The 27,339-nt window shown below is 49.9% G+C and overlaps 1 protein-coding gene across 6 annotated transcripts in view; it reads left to right on the forward strand.

Annotated features, from left to right (window-relative positions):
- Window positions 1-27,339, forward strand: part of PMFBP1 (polyamine modulated factor 1 binding protein 1) — a 136,800-nt gene that overhangs the window by 27,406 nt on the left and 82,055 nt on the right. For 3 of the 6 annotated variants that reach the window (XM_077288538.1, XM_077288544.1, XM_077288539.1), the window contains exon 3: window positions 16,342-16,422. The exons of the other annotated variants lie outside the window; for them this stretch is intronic. In XM_077288538.1, the coding sequence (XP_077144653.1) occupies window positions 16,342-16,422 (81 nt within the window). The remainder of the gene's footprint in view (window positions 1-16,341; window positions 16,423-27,339) is intronic. 6 annotated transcript variants of the gene reach the window in all.

The raw sequence follows: 27,339 nt of genomic DNA on the forward strand, positions 1-27,339 counted from the left end.
TACAGTAGATGACACAGGAGCCACCATTCACAATAGGTGATGTCACAGCTCACCTCCTCCTGTACAGTGACTAATAACACCTCTATATACAGTAGATAACACAGGATTCTTCATTCACAATAGGTGATGTCACAGCTCACCTCCTCCTCCTGTACAATGACTGATAACACCTCTATATACAGTAGATAACACAGGATCCACCATTCACAATAGTTGATGTCACAGCTCACCTCCTCCTCCTGTACACAGGTCACAGCACGCACACAACATTCTCCCATAGAATATGTCCAGACAATATTGTTTCCTAATCGTGGTTGCTGTATAGCAGGGGTTGGGAATCTTTTTTTTTTTTTTTTTCTGCCAGGGGCCATTTGGATATTTTACACCATCCTTGGATATCTAACTCTCATAAAGTACGTCCTGACGCTGGCACTGGTGTCAGGACATTTTCTTTCTTTGCACGTTCCTCAGCGTTCAGTAGTGAACATGGTGCACGTGCTCACAGAGCAAAAAAAAACTAATGAGCCGACGGCCATCAATATACAGCTGCTGGCCTAAGTACTGCGGTCTCTAGAAATCTGCCCGAGGGCTGGATATAAGGTTGAGGGCCATAAACGGCCCACGGGCCTAAGGTTCCCACCCCTGCTGTAAAGCATGTCTCTAAGAGCTGTTAAAAGAACCTAGGAAAATAATAATAATGTACAGAAAATACAATCACTACCAGCAAAAAATAAAGAAATTTAGAAATAATATGTCTGTGATTTTACTGATTAGATGATTCACTATTAAATTTCCCCCTCTCATGTTTTTGGGGACAGTTGCTCCCTTGTAGCAAAATATTTTGGGTTCCCCTTGAGTGCAGGACAGGAGCGGTTATTGGTAGTCCCTTGTGCCTAATGGAGCATCCGCACCTAATCATTCAATGAACAGCTCATGGCCGCACAGAGGCGCCACAGTTAACCATGTAAAAGTTATAGAATGTGCACACGAAAGTTCTCTTTAACCTTTAAAGGGGTTTTCAGCTGTTGGAAAACCACTCTCCCTCGGATGCAGTTGGTCTTTTCCCGCTTAACATCAAGTTGACAACGCTGCAGCCAGTCGATGAGCACAAGCGGCTCTGCTAGAGTTGACTGCATTAACCTCTGAGCTCACTGATTTTGGGAGCCTCGGTGGAGACTCTGCACTGGACCTGGAGCCTCGGCACTGGACCTGGAGCCTCGGTACTGGACCTGGAGCCTCGGTACTGGACCTGGAGACTCTGCACTGGACCTGGAGACTCTGCACTGGACCTGGAGACTCTGCACTGGACCTGGAGACTCTGCACTGGACCTGGAGACTCTGCACTGGACCTGGAGACTCTGCACTGGACCTGGAGACTCTGCACTGGACCTGGAGACTCTGCACTGGACCTGGAGACTCTGCACTGGACCTGGAGACTCTGCACTGGACCTGGAGCCTCGGCGGAGACTCTGCCTTTGACCTGGAGCCTCGGCGGAGACTCTGCACTGGACCTGGAGCCTCGGCGGAGACTCTGCACTGGACCTGGAGCCTCGGCGGAGACTCTGCACTGGACCTGGAGCCTCGGCGGAGACCTTGCAGACACCAGACTAGGTGGTGGAGCCTCTTCCTAGCGTAGCTCTGTAGAGACCTCACTTTGGAGAATGGCATGTAAAGAGCTGTATAGATGACAAGCGATCCTCCGCTATCTCTCTTAAGCAATAAAAGGCTATAATGTGGCACCATTGCTCTTTCCATGTGTGTTAATTCCATGTGTTAATTGTTTATAGCTGTACAGTTAATTGTAGCCTTCCGATGTGTCTGCATTGTATGGCTGAGACGGAGACTGAATATTCCTTTCAGATCCCGAGAAGAATGCAGCCATCTCGCTTTGTCAGGCGACCTTCGCTCGCTATGTGCCGCCATAATTACCAGCATTCCACCCTTCTGTCTTGTCTTTCGTAATCACAACACGAGTTTTGATGGACTAATATTTTCAGGTACCTGCCTCTGCCAAGGAATTAATGAGATCTGGTGACACTGAGATTTAACAGACAGATGACTCTAGTCTTTGCAATGGATTTTGCTGGTCGTACAGAGATAATGATTTTTTTCTATTCTCCCTCTCGGTACGTCGTTCTTCCTTCCACCCTCAAGAACGGCAGCAGGCGCCTTTTTTTTTTTTTTTTTTTTTATATCCGATTCGGTACATCTCCTCAAATCCACAATCTGTAAAGTATCAGCCTTGCAAACTGTTATTGACTGCAGCTACATTTGGTTCATTATTAACTTGTGTGTGTATCCCTGCAGGAGATGCATCAAAATGTTTTGTTTGTTATCCACGTATTTAACCGCGAGGAATTTTCGGGCTGGATGAACGGGGGGTTCTGTAAGGCAGACATGTCTGTTTTATTAGTGAAATATTATCCTCCTGTGTTTTCCGCACATGATCTCTTCCGCGTCTCGTCCTGAGGGTTGTTGTACGAGTGAGAACGGTAACAGACAGTTATTGAGAGGCTTTAAAATGATTTGCCAATACAGCCTTCCCTTTACGGCTCGCTCATTGATCCGCACCATGATATCGGCGTCTGTCTTTCCTCCCTCTGTTTTGAACCGGATAAGTGTTTTTTTTTATATATATATAAGGGGTGGGGAGGATTTGGTGTAAGCTCGAAAAGCAAAGCACTTCATTTTAATGTTAATCTCAAACATCTGTTATGCCTCAATCATTCAGGTCATAGTTGCGGTTTGTTAAAGGCATCTGACAACAAAAATAAAATAGTCTGATCTGGACGAGTGTTGCCTTCTGTGATCGCCGAAACGTCAAAAAAGTAGGTTAGGACTGCCTGGAATACACTTATTTACCCGTGAGCTGGAAATCTCATTTGACCTCTTCTTCCTTCTTTAAATGTTTTCTGTACTGTTAGAAGATGTGATCTTATTGGGTAAATAATGTGATAAACAATCTATCGCTCTTGCCCCCAAAAAGGTGGTGGCAGTGCTATTGTTAGTTGGGTCATTTGGTCTCTCCTGTGGGAGGAGCAGGCTGGTTCGTATGATCTCCCCCCATGGGAGGCGCGGGCTAGGTTTGTATTATCTCCCCAGTAGAAGGGTCTGGCCAGGCCTTTTGGTCTCCCCCGTGGGAGGCCCTGGCCGGGCCATTTGGTCTTCCCCACAGGAGGCGCTGGCTGGGCCGTTTGGTCTCCCCACAGGAGGAGCAGGTTAGGTCATGTGATCTCCCCCTGATGTGGGCACAGGTTAGGTCGTATGATCTCCCCAGTAGGAGGGTCTGGCCGGGCCGTTTGGGCTCCCCAGTATGAGCTTCTGGCCGAGCCTTTTGGTCTCCCCAGTAGGAGGATCTGGCCTGTCCCTTTGGTCTCTCCCTGTGGGAGGTGCTGGCCGGGCCCTTTGGTCTCCCCAGTAGGAGGGTCTGGCCTAGCCCTTTTGGTCTCCCTCTGTGGGAGAGGCTGGCTGGGCCATTTGGTCTCCCTCTGCGGGAGGCGCTGGCCGGGCCCTTTGGTCTCCCCAGTAGGAGGGTCTGGCCGGGTGGTTTGGTCTCCCCCACAGGAGGCGCTGCCTGGGCTATTTGGTCCCCCCCGTGGGAGGCGCTGCTCTGCCCCTTTGGTCTCCCCCTGCGGGAGGCGCTGGCCCGGCCCTTTGGTCTCCCCAGTCGGAGGGTCTGGCCGGGTGGTTTGGTCTCCCCCGCAGGAAGCGCTGGCTGGGCCATTTGGTCCACCCCGTGGGAGGCGCTGGCCGGGCCGTTTGGTCTCCCCCTGTGGGAGGCGCTGGTCGGGCCATTTGGACATTTGGGCATTGTTTTTTTTTTTTCTTTTTGCTTCTGTTCTCTTATCTATCAAACTGCATAACAGAGAGGTGGTCTTTCAATTCGGGGCAAGCAAGCCATTGCACAGTGACCAGATTAATGCATACTGGGAAGTGAGGGAAATGCTGTTCAAGCACTTATTATGCTGATAGAAAGCAGATTAGGAGGAACCACCAACTGGTAAAAAAATGAGTGGCAAGTTGCAGGCAGTTTCTGGACATATATTAGACTGGCATGTGTGCCAAAAGCCCTAACCCCCGTAACAACTTATGACGTATATTATTGTCATTGGTCGATAGGAACTGTATGACGCCCTCTCAGGAGCTGAGCCTGTACCATATCATTGTTCTTAAATTTAGGCAAACTTTTAGAAGTCAAGAAGAAATGAGATATTGATGAAAGACTACAGAATCGGACTTTACGGGTTTTTGACTCTAAACTTTAGGAGGTACTTGGAATAGAGAGAATTATATGCCTGGCAATGCTTCCTGGGAAAAGGTATGCAAATTAGCTCTTCACCAATAGGTGGCACTGTAGAGCTTTCTTCTTCTTGTTATTCCCTGTGATCACATATGGACGTGCGGCTTTGTTAGCGGGCTCGGAGGCTGTGCTATACAACCGTGAAAACCCCACCTCTTACAAACCACTTGGTGGGCACCAAGCCCATAATTGTCATGTGAGATAATCTACCCGCTCACTGAGTAATAAGTGTACTGTGTCCTTTTCAGAAATCTGCAATAAATCTCTCCCCCCCCCCCCAAAAAAATAAATAAATAAATAAATAAAATAAAATAAAAAAAAAAAAATTATTGTTTATTGGGGAAGGTTGATATACCCAGAAAGCTCTCCCTATTGTTGTTTCCGGCCTGGAAACGCGTGTCTCTCCCAGCTATTTAATTATATGCTGAGAATGCTTTTCTCATGCTAATATGCCTAACCAAATAAGCAGCAATAAAACAGGCAGAGTGGAAAAGGCCCCCTATTCAGAGGCTTTCTCCTTGTGTTTACTCTTTCTAATGAACTAGATCAACCAAAAGCTCATTATTTAAGCAGAACGACAGAGAGTCAAGTGCAGTTCATTTGCTTGGCCCTAGACTCCAGCCCAATATATGCCATGTGCCAAATGCTCCCAAAATGCTCGTTTGCCGGCCCGGAGCATAACTGTCTAAAATACTGCACATTTTGGAGTCTGCAGACAATTCCCTTTTTCTTTCCTTTTTTTTTTTTTTCTTTTACTTTGTACTGACACCAGATTTTCCTTTTTCTGGATTTTTTTTTTTTTTTAAATGTTACTTTTTCAGTTCTTTCTTAATGTCTTTTAAAAGTTCTCAAAGTTTAGTTTGTGGAGAAAAAAAACCTGGTTAGGCCACTCTCTAACAGTTTCCAGTTGAAAGCACCAGAGAGGTCAAAATCAGTCCTAAAATAATAATAAAAAAAAACCCGCTGTCTTACTGGCTTCCCATTTCTCTGCAGTAATACTGGCGGTGTCACCTGTCTCCTGACTGATCTTCCAGTTGGGGCTGTCTGGTAACTGTTGTAGCCAGTTGTTCCCGCTGATAACAGGACCACAATATCTTCGGAACCGGAAGAAAAAGTTTCCTAGCACTTTGTCTCGACACCGGTGAAATGTGACCACTGCAACCAATCGGTGGTTAATGATTAGCTGCAGCAACCACCAGATGCCGCCTTTCGGAACAGGAAGACTGAGTGCCCAGGGGAACATAAGCAGCAGTGTTTAGGAGTGGTGGGGGGCCGGTAGGATTGCAGGTGTGTAGTTTAGGACCACTGTGGGTACTTTTTTAAAGCCAAAACTTACACCGCTCATTCCAGGCAGGTTTACTAGTTTGTAAATGACTTCGAGGGATCATCCACAAGGCCATGTTACTACACCCATTTTGCAGTATTATTGGGGAGAATGTGTTCAACTTGCCGCACTCCATACAGCAGTGCCGTGTGCCCCCCATACAGCAGTGCCGTGTGCCCCCCATACAGCAGTGCCGTGTGCCCCCCCATACAGCAGTGCCGTGTGCCCCCCCCATACAGCAGTGCCGTGTGCCCCCCCCATACAGCAGTGCCGTGTGCCCCCCCCATACAGCAGTGCCGTGTGCCCCCCCATACAGCAGTGCCGTGTGCCCCCCATACAGCAGTGCCGTGTGCCCCCCATACAGCAGTGCCGTGTGCCCCCCATACAGCAGTGCCGTGTGCCCCCCATACAGCAGTGCCGTGTGCCCCCCATACAGCAGTGCCGTGTGCCCCCCATACAGCAGTGCCGTGTGCCCCCCATACAGCAGTGCCGTGTGCCCCCCATACAGCAGTGCCGTGTGCCCCCCATACAGCAGTGCCGTGTGCCCCCCATACAGCAGTGCCGTGTGCCCCCCATACAGCAGTGCCGTGTGCCCCCCATACAGCAGTGCCGTGTGCCCCCCATACAGCAGTGCCGTGTGCCCCCCATACAGCAGTGCCGTGTGCCCCCCATACAGCAGTGCCGTGTGCCCCCCATACAGCAGTGCCGTGTGCCCCCCATACAGCAGTGCCGTGTGCCCCCCATACAGCAGTGCCGTGTGCCCCCCATACAGCAGTGCCGTGTGCCCCCCATACAGCAGTGCCGTGTGCCCCCCATACAGCAGTGCCGTGTGCCCCCCATACAGCAGTGCCGTGTGCCCCCCATACAGCAGTGCCGTGTGCCCCCCATACAGCAGTGCCGTGTGCCCCCCATACAGCAGTGCCGTGTGCCCTGACACTACACGGCAGTGCCGTGTGCCCCCCATGCGGCAGTGCCGTGTGCCCCCCATGCGGCAGTGCCGTGTGCCCCCCATGCGGCAGTGCCGTGTGCCCCCCATGCGGCAGTGCCGTGTGCCCCCCATGCGGCAGTGCCGTGTGCCCCCCATGCGGCAGTGCCGTGTGCCCCCCATGCGGCAGTGCCGTGTGCCCCCCATGCGGCAGTGCCGTGTGCCCCCCATGCGGCAGTGCCGTGTGCCCCCCATGCGGCAGTGCCGTGTGCCCCCCATGCGGCAGTGCCGTGTGCCCCCCATGCGGCAGTGCCGTGTGCCCCCCATGCGGCAGTGCCGTGTGCCCCCCCATGCGGCAGTGCCGTGTGCCCCCCATAGAGCAGTGCCGTGTGCCCTGACACTACACGGCAGTGCCGTGTGCCCCCCATGCGGCAGTGCCGTGTGCCCCCCATGCGGCAGTGCCGTGTGCCCCCCATGCGGCAGTGCCGTGTGCCCCCCATGCGGCAGTGCCGTGTGCCCCCCATGCGGCAGTGCCGTGTGCCCCCCATGCGGCAGTGCCGTGTGCCCCCCATGCGGCAGTGCCGTGTGCCCCCCATGCGGCAGTGCCGTGTGCCCCCCATGCGGCAGTGCCGTGTGCCCCCCATACGGCAGTGCCGTGTGCCCCCCATAGAGCAGTGCCGTGTGCCCTGACACTACACGGCAGTGCCGTGTGCCCCCCATACGGCAGTGCCGTGTGCCCCCCCCCCCCATACGGCAGTGCCGTGTGCCCCCCCCATACGGCAGTGCCGTGTGCCCCCCCCCATACGGCAGTGCCGTGTGCCCCCCCCCATACGGCAGTGCCGTGTGCCCCCCCCCATACGGCAGTGCCGTGTGCCCCCCCCATACGGCAGTGCCGTGTGCCCCCCCCATACGGCAGTGCCGTGTGCCCCCCCCATACGGCAGTGCCGTGTGCCCCCCCCATACGGCAGTGCCGTGTGCCCCCCCCATACGGCAGTGCCGTGTGCCCCCCCCATACGGCAGTGCCGTGTGCCCCCCCCATACGGCAGTGCCGTGTGCCCCCCCATACGGCAGTGCCGTGTGCCCCCCATAGAGCAGTGCCGTGTGCCCCCATGCGGCAGTGCCGTGTGCCCCCCCATGCGGCAGTGCCGTGTGCCCCCCATAGAGCAGTGCCGTGTGCCCTGACACTACACGGCAGTGCCGTGTGCCCCCCATGCGGCAGTGCCGTGTGCCCCCCATGCGGCAGTGCCGTGTGCCCCCCATGCGGCAGTGCCGTGTGCCCCCCATGCGGCAGTGCCGTGTGCCCCCCATGCGGCAGTGCCGTGTGCCCCCCATGCGGCAGTGCCGTGTGCCCCCCATGCGGCAGTGCCGTGTGCCCCCCATGCGGCAGTGCCGTGTGCCCCCCATGCGGCAGTGCCGTGTGCCCCCCATGCGGCAGTGCCGTGTGCCCCCCATGCGGCAGTGCCGTGTGCCCCCCATACGGCAGTGCCGTGTGCCCCCCATAGAGCAGTGCCGTGTGCCCTGACACTACACGGCAGTGCCGTGTGCCCCCCATGCGGCAGTGCCGTGTGCCCCCCATGCGGCAGTGCCGTGTGCCCCCCATGCGGCAGTGCCGTGTGCCCCCCATGCGGCAGTGCCGTGTGCCCCCCATGCGGCAGTGCCGTGTGCCCCCCATGCGGCAGTGCCGTGTGCCCCCCATGCGGCAGTGCCGTGTGCCCCCCATGCGGCAGTGCCGTGTGCCCCCCATGCGGCAGTGCCGTGTGCCCCCCATGCGGCAGTGCCGTGTGCCCCCCATGCGGCAGTGCCGTGTGCCCCCCATGCGGCAGTGCCGTGTGCCCCCCCATGCGGCAGTGCCGTGTGCCCCCCCATGCGGCAGTGCCGTGTGCCCCCCCATGCGGCAGTGCCGTGTGCCCCCCCATGCGGCAGTGCCGTGTGCCCCCCCCATACGGCAGTGCCGTGTGCCCCCCCCATACGGCAGTGCCGTGTGCCCCCCCCATACGGCAGTGCCGTGTGCCCCCCCCATACGGCAGTGCCGTGTGCCCCCCCCATACGGCAGTGCCGTGTGCCCCCCCCCATACGGCAGTGCCGTGTGCCCCCCCCATACGGCAGTGCCGTGTGCCCCCCCCATACGGCAGTGCCGTGTGCCCCCCCCATACGGCAGTGCCGTGTGCCCCCCCCATACGGCAGTGCCGTGTGCCCCCCCCATACGGCAGTGCCGTGTGCCCCCCCCCCCATACGGCAGTGCCGTGTGCCCCCCCCCCCATACGGCAGTGCCGTGTGCCCCCCCCCATACGGCAGTGCCGTGTGCCCCCCCCCATACGGCAGTGCCGTGTGCCCCCCCCCCATACGGCAGTGCCGTGTGCCCCCCCCCATACGGCAGTGCCGTGTGCCCCCCCCCATACGGCAGTGCCGTGTGCCCCCCCCCATACGGCAGTGCCGTGTGCCCCCCCCCCATACGGCAGTGCCGTGTGCCCCCCCCATACGGCAGTGCCGTGTGCCCCCCCCCATACGGCAGTGCCGTGTGCCCCCCCCCATACGGCAGTGCCGTGTGCCCCCCCCCATACGGCAGTGCCGTGTGCCCCCCCCATACGGCAGTGCCGTGTGCCCCCCCCATACGGCAGTGCCGTGTGCCCCCCCCATACGGCAGTGCCGTGTGCCCCCCCCATACGGCAGTGCCGTGTGCCCCCCCCATACGGCAGTGCCGTGTGCCCCCCCCATACGGCAGTGCCGTGTGCCCCCCCCATACGGCAGTGCCGTGTGCCCCCCCCATACGGCAGTGCCGTGTGCCCCCCCCATACGGCAGTGCCGTGTGCCCCCCATAGAGCAGTGCCGTGTGCCCCCATGCGGCAGTGCCGTGTGCCCCCCCATGCGGCAGTGCCGTGTGCCCCCCCATGCGGCAGTGCCGTGTGCCCCCCCATGCGGCAGTGCCGTGTGCCCCCCCATGCGGCAGTGCCGTGTGCCCCCCCCATGCGGCAGTGCCGTGTGCCCCCCCATGCGGCAGTGCCGTGTGCCCCCCATGCGGCAGTGCCGTGTGCCCCCCATACAACATCTACCCGTGGCTCTGTTGTGTTCTCCAACCTTAATATCGCTATATTATAATGCTTTTTCTGCTCCATCTTCACTCTTATAACATAATTATATTCTCCATATTGTTTGCTTTGCTGAAACAGTCGGGGCATTTAGAGGCGCTTCCAAGAGACATTAACAAGGAGTGAATAGAAATAAGCTACTTTGGGTAATGTCATATAGACATTGCAACCTTGAGAATCAATGCCTGACTCACCGAACCTTTAGAGAATGATACAGAGTCTTGAGGAGCATCAAAAGAAAGATTCTTGGCCCCGTTTGTCCTCTTTATTGTACTATACTCGGAGCTATAGAAACAACCTTGCTAAACTGAGCACAAGATGCACATCATCCTTCTTTGTTACTGCCTCTTTACGGAAAAAAAATCCCGAAGTTCTCTGTCTGATACAAGAGTTGATTTCTGTATCCTTGCATTGTCCATGCTGTTCAGTCACAAACTGCGCTACAGTTGTGCTCAAAAGTTTACATACTCCGGTAGAATTTTTGCTTTCTTGACTTTTTTTCAGAGAATATGAATGATAACACCAAAAGTTTTTCTCCAGTCATTAGACATTGATTGTCACACTACTGTGTTTTCTCTTTTTAAATCAAAATGACAACCCAAAACATCCAAATGACCCTGATCAAAAGTTCACATGCCCAATTTCTTAATATGGTTTATTGCCCCCTCTAACATCAATGACAGCTTGAAGTCTTTTGTGGTAGTTGTGGATGAGGTTCTTTATTTTCTTAGATGGTAAAGCTGCCCACTCTACTTAGCGAAAAGCCTCCAGCTCCTGTAAATTCCTGGCCTGTCTAGCATGAACTGCGCGCTTGAGATGTCCCCAGAGTGGCTCAATGATATTGAGGTCAGGAGACTGAGATGGCCACTCCAGAACCTTCACTTTGTTCTGCTGTAGCCAATGACAGGTCGACTTGGCCTTGTGTTTTGTATCGTTGTCATATTGGAACTTCCACGTACGTCCCATGCGCAGCTTCTGGGCTGATGAGTTAAAATTTGCCTCCAGTATTTCCTGATAACGTGCTGCATTCATCTTTCCTTCAACTTTGACCAAGTTTCCTGTGCCTTTGTAGTTTACACATCCCCAAAACATCAGCGACTCACCTCCATGCTTCACAGTAGGAATGGTGTTCCTTTCATCATAGGCCTTGTTGACCTCTCTCCAAATGTAACCTTTATCTTTGTGGACAAAATATTAAATTTTGGTCTCATCACGCAAAATTACCTTGTTCCAGAAGTTTTGAGGCTTGTCTCTGTGCTGTTTTGTGTATTGTTGGATCGATACTTTGTTGCATTTGCGCAGTAATGGCTTTTTTCTGGCGACTCGACCAAGCAGCCCATTTTTCTTCAACTGCCTCCTTATTGTGTATATTGAAACAGCCACACTGCTAGTTTTCAGAGAGTCCTGTATTTCAGCTGATGTTATTTGTGGGTTTTTCTTTGCATCCCGAACAATTTTTCTGGCAGTTGTGGAACACATTTTTTGCTGGTCTACCTGACCGTGGTTTTGTTTAGAGCCCCTGATTTTTAATTTGTTAATCACAGTTTGAATGGTGCTGACTGGCATTATCAATTCACAATCCAGAAAAGTCAGTGGCTGGATGAAAGATGCAAGACTCTGTCTGGATCCCAGAAACTCACTCAGCTTTTATGCTGATTACAAGCAAACAGGTCACAGGTTAGGATGTTACCTTCAGTAGCCATTCAAACCCATTTGTGTCAACATGCACAGAAGTTATCAGGCCAAAATCACCGGGGTATGTGAACTTTTGATCAGGGTCATTCGGATGTTTTGGGTTGTCATTATGATTTAAAAAAAAAAAACACAGTAGAGTGATTATATATATATATATATATATATATATATATATATATATATATATATATATATATATATATATATATATATATATATATATATATATATATATATATATATATATATATATATAATCTCCTAGTCAATTTCCCATTTTTTTCATATATTTTTTTTTTTGTGTGTGGATTGCAATGTTTTTTGCCCCACCGTTCTACAACACATCATTTTCTGAGTACTGTAAAAAAGGAAACTCTGAAAGTCTACCCCTGTAAGCTGTATACAATTTGCATATGGCAGAGCTTTTCTTCCCTGGTAGCATTGCTTCTATTCGAGAACAACTTCCTAACCATTAGCATTCATGTACTGGCGGTGGTTCTGGCACTTTGTTTTTGTACTGACGGTCCTTGCACTTCATTCATGTACTGACAGTGATTTTTGTGCTGCATTCATGTACTAACTGTAGTTCTGGTGCTGCATTCACATACTAACGGTAAATCTGGCTCTTCATTCACGTACTGATGGTTCTAACACTGCATTCATGTACTGACAGTGGTAGTGGCGCTGCATTCATGTACGGATGGTGGTTCTGGTGATGTGTTCATGTAATTAATTTTTTATGGCTTTTGGGATTGGTTCAGTATGGCAATGTGGCCCTTGGGCCAAAAATGTATTACACCCCTGCCCTAACGTGTACAGAACGACAGCACATGTGGTCCTACTCCTGTATAGCGTGGAGCTCCAGGGAATCTGCTTGCCTCAGCCACCTGCCTTATGGGTTGTATACTAATGCAAAATACATGGGCATACCAGTACACACCAGTCCAAACTAAAAAAAAAAAAAAAAATGATTTCCAAACCATCAAGCCTGCTTCTTTGCAATTCACAGTAAATATTTTTCAAATGGCAATTGAAAGAAATAATCCAAATGCACAGTGGGGCATCTGTTTTGTCTTATCTCCCCCAGAAAGTAATTTGGCCCCACCATCTCCTTGCGTCCCAGTGACCTTACTGGGAGAGATCCATCTGTGCATTAGCATTGCTGGAGGGAAGTGTTTGTATCTTTTTGTCTAAAAATACTTCTCCTGTAGGACTCCTGATCCATGAAAGTTAATTGAAACAATTTCTCTTCCAAGTTTTGGCAAGCGAGGCATGCATTATAAGCATTAATATCTATAAATTGAATTGTTAATGAATCCAGACACTAATAATGAATGCAATTTTGCTGTCTTAACTAGAAAGGCTGAAATTATCAGCTTCTCTGGTAGAATTTCTAATCATTTTTTTGCTTATTAAATAGCAAAGCTATGCTTTTAATAAGCTAATCACTTTTATCTGACCCCACAGGAGTATCCGTCCTGATTAGAAACAGGTTTCCAACTGCAAAGCATGTTTCTTTTTTTTTTTTTTTCTCTTTCCTCCCCTGCAAGTAACGGCTTTGATTCAACCATTAACGTGGGGGATGGCTGGGACCCCATAGTGTGTCCTTGTGTTAATGTGAGTCTTTGTGAGGGCTGCACATCTCTGGTGAAATACATAAAAGGGAGATTTACTAACAAGTTACCAATGTTTACATGACCGTTGCAAGCGGTCATCTTGGGCTAGGCGAGTCTCTAATTGCCCTGCTTCAGTATATGTTCAGTACAATAACGATGATATGTATCCATCCCTTTTTCAGCAATGTCTAATACAGTGGATGTGACTATAGGCACTCAAGGAACAGATCCTGATCCATCACAAGTTAATCGAGGCACTGGTTCTCCTTGTGGAGATCTAGGGTGTCTTAAGTCCTCCATGCACAGACTAATGTTGGCCGCACCCGGTGATATCAGCAAGTTCAGCCAACAGTCTTACGTGTATGGGGGTACCAGCCGACCGATTGTTGGGGGAGATGTCCATCAGACATGTCCAATTTTGGACTGCCGATCAGGCTGTTCCTCCGGAGATAAGTTGCCGGCCAATGTGTCAGTCGGTGGCTTTCTCATAAAGAATGAGCATTCCCATGTACGGTAGAGTCGGCTGTAATGTCGTTTGGTTGGAAACCATCCAATGTGAATAATCCGCTTTAGGCAGCATTCACACACCCCTTTGTCATGGTCCATGATTCATGGACTGGCCACAGATCTCCCAAACTCAACTGAATAGGCTGTCAAGTTCAAGTCCATGTGTACAGACCACGACCCATGCCTGTTATTCCTATGGGGGAATTGTTGCACTTGGCCTTGGGTCCATTGCAGAAACTTCAGACCATCCTGGAAATAGTTGGCATGATCACACATGACTTTACTCCATTAGAAGCCTTTGGGCTTCAGTTGATCTTCTCTCTCTTTCTGTTCCACCTAACAGCTCTGTTGCCTTATACTAGGGGTTGTCAGGTTTTGCCAAAATGCTGGGAAAAATTAGCTTTGCATGCAGCCGCAGAAGTAGCACAATCTACATCAGTGGGGCGCTCGAAAAAGGGACACTGAATATGTGAATCAATCTGACGACTGGTCACGATCATGTTTCATATGGACTGGTCACGATCATGTTCCATATGGACTGGTCACGATCATGTTTCATATGGACTGGTCACGATCATGTTTCATATGGACTGGTCACGATCATGTTTCATATGGACTGGTCACGATCATGTTCCATATGGACTGGTCACGATCATGTTTCATATGGACTGGTCACGATCATGTTCCATATGGACTGGTCACGATCATGTTCCATATGGACTGGTCACGATCATGTTTCATATGGACTGGTCACGATCATGTTTCATATGGACTGGTCACGATCCTGTTCCATATGGACTGGTCACGATCATGTTCCATATGGACTGGTCACGATCATGTTCCATATGGTCACCTATTCATTTCTTTGGGCACAGTGTAATATTACTTTATCGCTGCCATCATAGGTGAAGCATGGCTCAAAAATACTTTCCCAGATCAGACTCATAGCGATTAACTTTTTACTGGAGCCTCATTATAAAGAAGGGGTGATGAAGAGACTCCTGTAAGTTGGGCATAGAGCTCACTGAACCTACATCAATCTCCATGCTTTTCGTCCAGGCGGGATAAGTTGTATAAGTGTCTACGGGATACCGCTGGAAGCACTTATCTTGCAGACTTTTATGGCGTGGTGTACAGTCATCCCTATGGATATTACTAGTATAAAGAACAACACGTTTGTACCTAGATGACCCTTTCCCTGGGTCTGGGTTCACCACCTGTACCTCCAGTGTAACCCCACATTTCCTGCGCAGATGCCTCGTCTCTTTGGCTTCTCGTTATCAGATAGAAGGTAGACTATGACTCTGCCACACACACAAATGAAACGTTACAGATCTGTTTTGCAGCCACATTTATGCATATTATTCTAAACAGATATATCCACAGGCAGAAGCGGAAGGCGGAGGGTGGGGGGCGCTGCGGCCCGAGCAGATGTTGTCCTAGGGGTGATTGTAATATTCACCGCCGATCCGTCACATCACTGGAAGCCTGATTTACACACTTTTCTTCTATTCCTACAAGCTATTTTGATCAGGGGAGTGGAAGTGAGTGGTGTTATTGATATCAGCCAACATGCCCAAAACCAACAGTGGCACTTAAAGGGATCATACTAAGATGTATGTTGACGAGGCATCTGCCCTTACACCACTTCTTCTTCCCTTTAATTCAACATCTCGATATTGAATGGATATCAACTGCTTGTAGGGGGCAGAAGATGGAAGTGACTGTCAATGCCAGAAAACATGGCAGTTACTGCTTCTTTTTTCTCGGCAGAATAGGCTGATAGGTTGATACCTGTTGGCACGTTTTCAGACCCAACGCTAGCGTCGTGTATGTAAATCCCCTTATCATTTATGACATCCGTTTCTTATAAAACAAAGTCCGCATCTCCATTTTATAGAAATCAGTCAGTGAATTTTCCTGCTCATTGCTTCGCTTTCTGGCCTGTATCCTCCTTCTTCCTCCGCCAGCCGCCGGCCTCCTGCTAATGACATGTCAATCGCCAATTGGAAACCATCACATATACCGCTACACTGCGCCAGCAATATGGCCAAATCTTCATCTATGTAAGCTCTTGTAATGTCCTGGCTATGGCTATTGGCGATATTTATGCAAGCTGTTTTAAACCCCCCATATACATTTATAATCAGCATGCCGTGTGTATATATACTAATAATGTACGATACATATTGATGGCACATCCCTAGAAAAGCCACGTTGTTTCCCCTTCATTTTAAAGACAAAGGGTTGTAGAAGGGTTTCAGCGGGCTTTTGGGCTTCATGATTTATTTACGGGGCCTGTGCGCTCTGTGTCGCGGGGTGTGATCATTAACGCTCCTGAGATCGTCTCCCCTGAAGGTCTGGAGCTCCCTCTGCTGGCAAGTGCAGGGAATTGCGCCTCAGCTGCTGCTATCTACTGTGCAATCCCTCACAAAGAGACGAGACGGGTCTGTGTGTCTCTGTCCTATCGACTATATATCGATGCGTAAAAGTATGCAACATCGTCCTAGGTGGATGGACTTTAACATATATATGCATATGACATTATTGCAAACCATCTTGGTCGTTTAGTTCTTGCATATTTTTTTTTTTGTTTGTTTTTTGCATTTTATGGTTCCTATTATTAATAAAAAAATTTTTTTTTTTTTTATCACATTTGAATTGTCAGCCCATTGTGTATCTAAAATCCTTGCATGTCATTATTCAAGCCGTGTGTAGGAGGCTAGAAGGTTATGTCACATTTTTGCGCATGATTGGGTAGTGGGGGGCAGACGAGGGGGCTCCGAAATGCAATTTGGGCTGAAAAATGAAATTTGTGTGATAAGAATGTGATTCGGCGGTGGCGGCGGCCCATAATCATATGCGCTTTAATAATCTTTATTTTGCAGGAGTCAGTTTCCAGGGCAACGGAGAGTGGAGCAGCGTCGAGCTCCCCGCTGAACAGCACGCGGCTGCAGGCAGGAATCTCCGTGAGTCCCTTCCCGTCCCTGTAATGATGGCTGCTATTCCTCATGCATCAGATTAATAAGGATTCCTCGGCCCCCCTCTGTTAATACTTCCATTATTCTGTCGCTGTGAGCTGCAGTAATGGCAAGACGTGGAGCCGAGGAGCCCACTAGGCCAAGGGAAAGAACAGATGGAATATCGTTAGCATTTTTATGTAATTACATTTTTATTACTTCTCTTCTTTTCTTCTCCCTGCCTCCGTCGCCAATCACACAGGCAATGGGGGGGACGCAGGGGCTCCATGTTTGCAATCTTTGGGCGTTTGTGTTGGTAACGATATATTAAGAGCTGGTTACCCTGAAGACCGTCGACACTGCTCGTCCTGTAGAACTTTTTCCAGGCCGGTATATATAACAGATATATATGCAGAACAGCTTTTGCTGTGTCGGCCTTTTTCACGAGCCGCTTCTCAGGATGCATGGAGCATGGCGACATTTTCCCAGACGCAGCGCACATCCTTCCTTCTTCCCCTACCCTAATGCACTTTGACATTTGCACACAGACCCGCCGGCACGGGCAGATATGTAGGTGACACGTCAGCAGATTACCACCTCTGAATTTCAGGGAGACGAGGGGCCTTTCTCCGCACCTATTGGGGGTCTTCTTAGTCCATGAAGGAAGACACAGACGTCAGGGATTCCCCCAGATAACATGCTGGAATTGAGCATGCAAAGAAGTGTAGATACAACTGCCAAAAAATGGTTCCCTACGCCCCAGTTTTATCAGGAATAACAAGGAAATATATTTGGATGGACGTAGTTCACAGCCCATGTACAGACCGCAATGGCCAGGCCGGGAAATGTTACCAAGTCATAACTGATCCGTGTGGGCTCAGGAGACCCGCAGTCAGACCATTAAAGGGTTATTCCCATCCCAAAGATCCTATCCCAATATGAAGTAGGTGTAATATTAATAGTATTAGAAATCTAGTACAGTTCTTCTGATTCGCCATGTTGCTTACCCCATGTGCAGGTCATTGTGTTAGCATAGGTATCCATGGTAACTAACTGTTACTATATGAGTGGTCGTAACCGTGGATACCTAAGCTACTGCAATGCCCTGCACATGACGTAAGCAGCATAGCGAATCAGAAGAACTATGCTACATTTCTAATTAGAGGTATTTGCTAATACTATTATTCTTACACCTACTATAGCCATATTTATTGAATCCTACACAGTCTCTTTAAGCATATTTTGAATTAGTGGGACAGGTTGGTGGCTCATCCCCATTCTTACCACTGAAGTACACTTGGTTTCGATCGTTCGGCCTGTCTTTCCGCCGGCTGCTATCTTGTCCATCTTTCTCATACACTCCCGATCACTTTTATGTTTTCTATGAGACCCCTGGGTTACCTCTCTAGAATAAAGGCATCGGCCGTCCAAAATCAGACATGACCAATCCTTACCCCCCCACCCACCTACAATCATGCAAACTAGTCTGTTAGCCAAACGGCTCGGTGTTGATGGGGTTCGACATGTCCTACCTCTTTCCAAACTTTATATATCTATATGTAGAGAGAGAGAGATATATATAGATGGATATATATATATATATATATATATATATCTATATCTATATCTATCTCTAAGATACATATATCAGGAAGATCAGGAAAGTTGGGTGATGGTGATGGGATTGGGGCTGCTACCCCAATCCCATCACCATCACCCAACTTTCCTGATCTTCCTCACCCTGCTATTTCTTCCTGGTATGTCCCCTGGCTGCTACCCCAATCCCATCACCATCACCCAACTTTCCTGATCTTCCTCACCCTGCTATTTCTTCCTGGTATGTCCGCTGGCTGCTATGACTGTTTTTTTTTTGTTTTGTTTTTCCCCCTTCCCCTGCATGTTTTCTCATTTTAATTCCTTGATGCCAATACACAGTTTGGCTTTATCTTTCCATTTGGATCTATTTCCCCTTGCAATTTCCCTTCTGACTTCTAATTAATCCCCTCCTGTGTCTGTGACCAGTCTTCCTGCTGCCCCTCCCTCCTGATCACACCTGGCCTATTTCCTGAGCCCTTAGCCTGTTATAAATTCAGAGACACAGGTCTGTCTGGACCTTGGTCTTTCTCTAAAAGGATAACAGCAAATATTATAGCAGAAATGAGCCTGAAGTGAACAGAAGGTAAGACTAACCACTGTTAATAACTGTACTAAATTTCGTTCCCTTTCTGCCACACTTATTCTCATCATGCTGACATACGCTCTAACAGTTTTGGCTCCCTTACTCCTCACCTTCGCTATCCTGAAACCCCAGCACCCCCTAACCAAGTAATAATCTCTCCTTCCCTCCTGCCTCCCCACCTGACCTCCTCTGCTGACCTCCTCCTCAACCTCAGATCTCTCCTAATAACACACAAAACAAGCCACCCACTCTCCTTCTCCCACCTGCTCTGTCTCTCTCTGCTTCTCCTCACTGCTGGCGACATATCTCCCAATCCTGGACCCCCACAGCTCATACCTCCCATTACTACAACCTCCTATCGCTCCCAACCCAATATAAACACCCAAAATCTTGCCCACCTCAAATCCGTGCCAATGACGCCCACCCCCCTGCACCCTCTCTCTGGATCACTATGGAATGCCCGCTCCATCTGCAATAAACTCCACGTGATTCACGACCTCTTTACCTCTCGTAATCTTTTCTTTCTGGGCATCAGCGAAACATGACTGACACCCTCTGACACAGCCTCCCCTGCTGCACTATGTTACGGTGGCCTCCACTTCACCCACACTCCTCTCCCTGGCAACAAACATGGTGGAGGAGTGGGCCTTCTCCTTTCTTCCAACTGTACCTTTAACCCAATCCCACCTCTACCCTCCCTTATCCTCCCCTCTTTTGAAGTCCACTCTGTCCGCATCTACTCCCCCTACAACCTACAAATGGCCGTCATATACCAACCTCCGGGCCCGACCACTGCCTTTATTGACCAATTCTCCACCTGGCTCCTTCACTTTCTGTCTTTTGACATTCCCACCATCATCATGGGTGACTTCAACATCCCCATTGACACCCACCAGTCAGCAGCCTCCAAACTCCTGTCCCTTACTTCATCCTTTGGACTTACTCAGTGGTCCTCCTCAGCCACCCACACAGATGGACACACATTCACACATTAGACCTGGTCTTCACCCGTTTATGCTCCCTATTTAACTTCACAACCTCCCCTCTCCCTCTATCTGACCACCATCTACTCACTTTCTCATCCCTGTCCTCCTCACCTGTCACCCATGTCCAGCACCATGCGCACCCACGCAGGAACCTCGCACACCTAGACACCCACACACTCTCTGACTCTATCCTACCACTGTCCTCTATATCCTCACTCTACGACACTGACACTGCCACTGCTTTCTACAATGCCTCTCTTGCATCAGCTATTGACACGGTCGCCCCTGTCATGCATAGCAGAGTGTGACGAACCAATAGACAACCCTGGCACAATAACATCACTAAAAAGCTTCGGCAAGTATCGAGATTTGCAGAACGGCGTTGGAAGAAAACGCCTTCACAAGATGATTTCACTGCACTCAAACAAGCAACACTGGCATTTAAATCAGCTCTCACCTCTGCTAAACAGGCCTACTTCACAACCCTCGTATCTTCCTTATCCCACAACCCCAAACAGTTGTTCAACACTTTTAACTCCCTCCTCCGCCCACCACTGCCCCCTCTGAGTTCCCTAATCGTTGCCGAGGACTTTGCCACGCACTTCAAAAATAAGATAGACCAAACAAGGCAAGTCTTTGTTGTCCAACCACCGCAACCCCTTTGTATGAGAGACCAATGCCCAAACCCCATAACTTCACTCTCCAAAATTTCTGAAGGGGAGCTTGCTCATCTTCTCTCCAAATCACACCTCACCACTTGGGCACTTGACCCCATCCCATCCCACCTCCTCCCCAATCTCAACACCACACTAATCTCATCCGTAACCCATCTCTTCAACCTTTCACTAACTTCTGGTACCTTCCCCTCTGCCTTCAAACATGCCACAATCACACCTATCCTCAAAAAGCCATCCCTTGACCCAAGCGGTATGTCCAGCTATCACCCCATATCTTTGACCCATTGGCTTCCAAACTCCTTGAGCAGCACGTCCATGCTGAACTTTCCTCTTACTTTGCATCTAACTCTCTCTTCGACAACCTACAATCTAGCTTCCGTCCCCACCATTCCACTGAGACTGCCCTGACCAAAATTACTAACGACTTACTTAAAGCTAAAGCTAACAGACAATTCTCTATACTCCTCCTCCTAGACCTGTCCTCTGCCTTCGACACAGTTGACCACTGCCTCCTACTACAGATCCTATCTTCCTTTGGGGTCAAAGACCTTGCACTATCTGGATCTCCTCCTACCTTGCCAACCGCACATTTAGCGTTTCCTACTCCCATACTACCTCTTTATCTCGCCCCCTCTCTGTTGGAGTCCCCCAAGGCTCTGTCCTAGGAACCTTACTCTTCTCAATCTATACACTCGGCCTGGGACAACTCATAAGGTCCTATGGCTTCCAGTACCATCTATATGCTGATGACACTCAGATCTACCTCTCTGGCCCAGATGTCACCTCTCTGCTCTCCAGAATCCCAGAGTGTCTATCAGCCATATCCTCCTTCTTCTCCTCTCGCTTCTTCAAGCTCAATGTGGACAAATCTGAACTCATTATCTTTCCTCCATCACGCATATCTTCCCTACCTGATCTATCTATCAAAATAAATGAAATCACACTTTCCCGTGTCCCCAAAATCCGCTGCCTCGGAGTAACCCTCGACTGCCCTGTCCTTCAAACCGCACATCCAAGCTCTCGCCACCTCCTGTCGCCTCAAGCTCAAAAATATTTCCAGAATCTGTCCTTTCCTCAACCCACACTCTACCAAAATGCTCGTGCATGCCCTAATCATTTCCCGCCTCGACTACTGCAACATACTCCTCTGTGGCCTACCTTCTAACACTCTCGCACCCCTCCAGTCCATCCTTAACTCTGCTGCCCGACTAATTAATCTCTCTCCTCGCTACACTCCTGCTTCCCCTCTTTGCAAATCCCTTCACTGGCTCCCAATTTCCCAGCGTATCCAGTTTAAACTACTAACACTGACCTACAAAGCCATCCATAACCTTTCTCCTCCGTATATTTCCACACTAATCTCTCAATATCTTCCCTCACGTAATCTCCGGTCCTCCCAAGACCTCCTCCTCTCCTCCACACTTATTCGCTTCTCACCCAATCGCCTCCAAGACTTCTCCCGAATATCACCCATCCTCTGGAATTCAGTGCCCCAACACATCCGGTTATCCACTACTTTTGGATCCTTCAAAAGAAGCCTGAAAACCCACCTCTTCAAAGAAGCTTACAGCCTGTAAAGACCACACGGCCACCTCAACACCATTGGAGCTACTGTAACCCCGACCTACTGTCTCCTTCTCCATAATCCTGTAGAATGTAAGCCCGCAAGGGCAGGGTCCTCTTCCCTCTGTACAGTCTCATTGTTAGTTTTGTTTACTGTAAGTGATATCTGTATTTTGATGTAACCCCTTCTCATGTACAGCACCATGGAATTAACGGTGCTATATAAATAATAATAATAATATATATGGATGTATACATTTTATTAATATGACTGAACTTCATTTGCGGATATAAGTTTCTTGATTGAGTTGAGTCGGACGCAGGTCATCTGGGCCATTTCTTTTTCCATTTTTCTAGTATAGGTAGGTGCTCTTTCATCTTCCCTACTGTTGGACTTCTCCAGACTGCTTTTATAAAAGTATCAGGAAATAGTCCTGCTTTTATCACAATTGCTGGAAATTCATCTATCCAAAAAAAATAATAAAAAGAAGTGTCTAGCTTCCTCATGCCGTATGTCCGCACGCCGCCTTGTGCCGCCCAGAATCTAATCTCATCGCCTTGGCCGTCGGCCTCGCTGAGCCTGCTGAAGCCATTACAATGCAGTCGTCGTAATCAATGAACCACAAGGCTATTCCTGCTGTCATAAGGTTCAGAGCGTGAAAACAGAACAGCAGGGCTGAAACCAGCGACCGAGGGGCGAGCTGCAGGACCGGGGCTCGGGGGCATGATACTGTACACATCCAATAGCAGACGTATGGCCAGAAGGCCTCGTACACCGAGGACGGCCAATATTTCCATAGGACGCACGCTGTGCACCGCGGGGAGGCCGCTCTCTAATGCAGATTCCAATAACGCGACGGTGTGATATGGCCGTTCTCCTCGTTTATCACTTAGGATCTCTGCTTTGCCTGATGATTGCATTTCCTATGAAACACTTGGCAAAACATGAAATTGGAGGGGAGCAAATAAAAAAAATAAAATAAATAAATACAGACTTGCAGAGAAGACATTGACTGTATGTTGGTAGTTTTCTGAAGTACAGTTAAGTTTTAGAAGTTTTTTTTTTTTTTCTAACTTTTATTGATTATTACTTCAATTACTCAATATTTTTAGTGCTGACTCTGATTTCTCCAGACTTCTGCCCTTCCCTCCTCCAAGGTATCATGAATAATATGGCGATGATGCCTTTTCCATGCATTTTGGTTCCATGAGCAGGAATCTCCCCAGATCTCAGTCCCATTGACAATCTGTCATCTAGCTTTAAAGACAAATAAAAAGGTAGAAATCGTTATTATCTCCAAGCACTGACCAGAATGGGCGGTCATCGGTTAGGATCTGGCCCTGAAACTACAAACCTGCTGCCAGAGGAAGCGCAGAAGTCATCACTGTAAAATAAATATTCAGTCTCTGCATACATTTGATGGATATATTAATAATAGTGTAAAGACTTCTGAATTCCAATCCTCCTTTCCCAGGGCAAAATATGTTGGGCCAGTCATGAGACCCTGATATATGAGACTGTCCGCCAATTCTGCTGATACTGGCGGGTTTCGCCTACTTTACTCTAATGCATATGGAAGCCCCAAGGCCTTGTGTCTAACGTCTTAGGAGGATAAACTAGAATGTTCCTATTCACTTACCAGCAGAGAGGACCATGACGGACTTAGTGGCTATACACCGTGTGACGACATAGCGGTCATACACCGTGTGACGACATAGCGGTCATACACCGTGTGACGACATAGCGGTCATACACCGTGTGACGACATAGCGGTCATACACCGTGTGACGACATAGCGGTCATACACCGTGTGGCGACATAGCGGTCATACACCGTGTGGCGACATAGCGGTCATACACCGTGTGACGACATGGCTGCCATACTCCGTGTGACGACATGGCGGCCATACACCGTGTGACGACATGGCGGCCATACACCGTGTGACGACATGGCGGCCATACACGGTGTGACGACATGGCGGCCATACACCGTGTGACGACATGGCGGCCATACACCGTGTGACGACATGGCGGCCATACACCGTGTGACGACATGGCGGCCATACACCGTGTGACGACATGGCGGCCATACACCGTGTGACGACATGGCGGCCATACACCGTGTGGCGACATGGCGGTCATACACCGTGTGACGACATGGCGGTCATACACCGTGTGACGACATGGCGGCCATACTCCGTGTGACGACATGGCGGCCATACACCGTGTGACGACATGGCGGCCATACACCGTGTGACGACATGGCGGCCATACACCGTGTGACGACATGGCGGCCATACACCGTGTGACGACATGGCGGCCATACACCGTGTGACGACATGGCGGCCATACACCGTGTGACGACATGGCGGCCATACACCGTGTGACGACATGGCGGCCATACACCGTGTGACGACATGGCGGCCATACACCGTGTGACGACATGGCGGCCATACACCGTGTGACGACATGGCGGCCATACTCCGTGTGACGACATGGCGGCCATACACCGTGTGACGACATGGCGGCCATACACCGTGTGACGACATGGCGGCCATACACCGTGTGACGACATGGCGGCCATACACCGTGTGACGACATGGCGGCCATACACCGTGTGACGACATGGCGGCCATACACCGTGTGACGACATGGCGGCCATACACCGTGTGGCGACATGGCGGCCATACTCCGTGTGGCGACATGGCGGCCATACTCCGTGTGGCGACATGGCGGCCATACTCCGTGTGGCGACATGGCGGCCATACTCCGTGTGGCGACATGGCGGCCATACTCCGTGTGGCGACATGGCGGCCATACTCCGTGTGGCGACATGGCGGCCATACACCGTGTGGCGACATGGCGGCCATACACCGTGTGGCGACATGGCGGCCATACAGCATGGAAGCCAGTGTTTCCCTGCAGCCCTGTGGCACCTGCAGTTCTCTTCGCCAAGAAGTTTCATTCCGATATGATTGATCTCGGAATTAGGAAGCGACTCGAAAATCCAATTTGGAGAGGAGGCTTAAAAACCCCTTAATAAAGCTGCAGTGAAATGTCTGATTTAGCAGGAGCACAAATAGCCGCTATTATGTGTTATTAGCAAATGGGAGTTGAGGGAGCCGGGCGCGCTGTGCCTCGGAGCGCGCTGTGCCTCGGAGCGCCCGGCCTCCGCTGTCTGCAGTGATTTGTGGGGCTGTGTCATAACGACACCGGGAAGCAATGAATTGGAGATGGATCTGTGATGGAATCTGGAGGGGGCTCGCATAGGACGCGCAACTTTTCTATCTCTTTGGCCTGATTAGATTTTTTTTTTTTGATTTCTCTTTAAGAGCTTTCACTTTGTAATAAAAATGGTAAATCAGTAGGACGGGGGAGAAGAGGGAGTCGTAAGTTCGGGGAGGTGGTCGGCAAATACTTGATTTGTGTGGGCGCGGTGCGAGACCAGGGAGAATGGGAAACATAGGGAGTTCTTGTATTAAAAGAAAAAAAAAAAAAGGCTTGTGCTCTATTCTAGATATGGATACAACACGGATCTGTGACGGAGAGGCTGCTGTCATGCTAGCAACTGCTATTCACATCCCTGTAGGTTCTACCCACAGCTCTTGATTGTGGCCACTAGGTGGTGTTTATGTAGAGTCAGTCCTCTGCCTTCTGGAGGAGTGCTAATTTGCATACTTTTCTCCCAAGGAGCATTTCTCATATAGAGTGTTATATTGTAGCCCGGGGTCAGCAGTTTCTCATTTTTTTTTCAGCAAAATATTTATTCCTCTGTCATCTCCAGCTGGATACTGGACCGTTCATTCCTCTGGAAAGATGGATTGGTGTTAGGGGGATTTCTTCACACGTCATTTTTGCATTTTGTTTTTTGTTGCGGCTAAATATTACCAGACACTAGGGACATATAAAAAGCACCACATTTTTTTTTTCACTACTATCTTTTCTGGCACCGAGCACTTGAGATGGGGCTTTTTTTGTGAATTTTCCTATAGGCTTCTAAAAAAAAAAATGTAGGTGTATAAATGAAATTAAAAAAAGAATCAGTGTCTGAAATGGGGGTGAAACGTAGCTCCGCCAACTCTTTTAAAGGAAGGTGATGGATAATGCACAATAATTGGGTTAAGGTTATCCCAGATATATAACATTTTAGATGCAGAAATTCCATACAGCCGCAGTACCCCAAGTGGACTGCAGAGGGTGCTGGTGTGAAGGCTGAGCGCTGCTATGTATGACTGTCCTGAAGCGAGAACAATCAGACCCCGGGTGTGCGCTGGATCTGGGCTCTGGGCCCCTGTACAGTCACTTCCTAAACGCGATGGAGCATTTGTGTCATGCAGCTTCTCACTATTGATAGCGCAGGCTCTGTGTACCTGGGCTCTGCTCACTGTCACTGCGGACAACATGCAACAAGTCATTATTTCTACTTCATTCTCATCACTGTTCAGATAAATGCATAAGTTTTGGGGCATGGGTCACCTGAATGTAGGCTAAGACATTGTAAAATTAAAATTCTACATCTTTGTTTACCAGCTTTAAGAGCTGTTCTTGCTGGAACCATTTTTATTTAAAGGTGTATTGCAATCTCCAAGATCCCTATCCCAATATGTAGTAGTTGTAATAATAATAATATCCATTACAGTAGACCGCTGCCCACTCTCCCCAGTCCCACAAGCTAGCTGTCTCGGGGTAATCCTTGACGCTGATCTCTCCTATAAACCGTATATCCAAGCCCTTTCCACTTCCTGCCACCTTCAACTGAAAAATATTTCACGGATCCGTACATTCCTAAACCAAGAATCTGCAAAAACCCTAGTCCATGCCCTCATCATCTCCCACCTCCACTACTGTAACCTCCTGCTCTGTGGCCTCCCCTCGAACATGCTCGCACCCCTCCAATCTATTCTAAACTCCACTGCCCGACTAATCCACCTGTCCGCTGCTATTCCCCGGCCTCTCCCCTCTGTCAATCCCTTCACTGGCTCCCCATTACCCAGAGGCTCCAGTACAAAACCCTTACCATGACATACAAAGCCAACCACAACCTGTCTCCTCCATACATCTGTGACCTTGTCTCCCGGTACCTTCCTGCACGCAACCTCCGATCCTCACAAGATCTCCTTATCTCCTCTTCCCACAATCGTATACTAGATTTCTCTTGCGCTTCCCCCCTACTCTGGAACCCTCTACCACAACACATCAGACTCTCGCCTACCATCGAAACCTTCAAAAAGAACTTGAAGACCCACCTCTTCCGATAAGCCTACAACCTGCAGTAACCACCGATCCACCAAACCACTGCACGACCAGCTCTATCCTCACCTACTGTATCCTCATCCTACTGTATGCCCTCCCCCCCCCGGGCAACCTGCACTGGCGTGTCCCGCCCTCCTCCTCCCCCCCGCGCGCGACCTGCGCTGGCGTGTCCCGCCCTCCTCCTCCCCCCCCCCCCCCCCCCCCGCGCGCGACCTGCGCTGGCGTGTCCCGCCCTCCTCCTCCCCCCCCGCGCGTGACCTGCGCTGGC

This window comes from Ranitomeya variabilis, chromosome 2 (genome assembly GCF_051348905.1).
Source record: "Ranitomeya variabilis isolate aRanVar5 chromosome 2, aRanVar5.hap1, whole genome shotgun sequence".
Lineage (NCBI taxonomy): Eukaryota > Metazoa > Chordata > Amphibia > Anura > Dendrobatidae > Ranitomeya > Ranitomeya variabilis.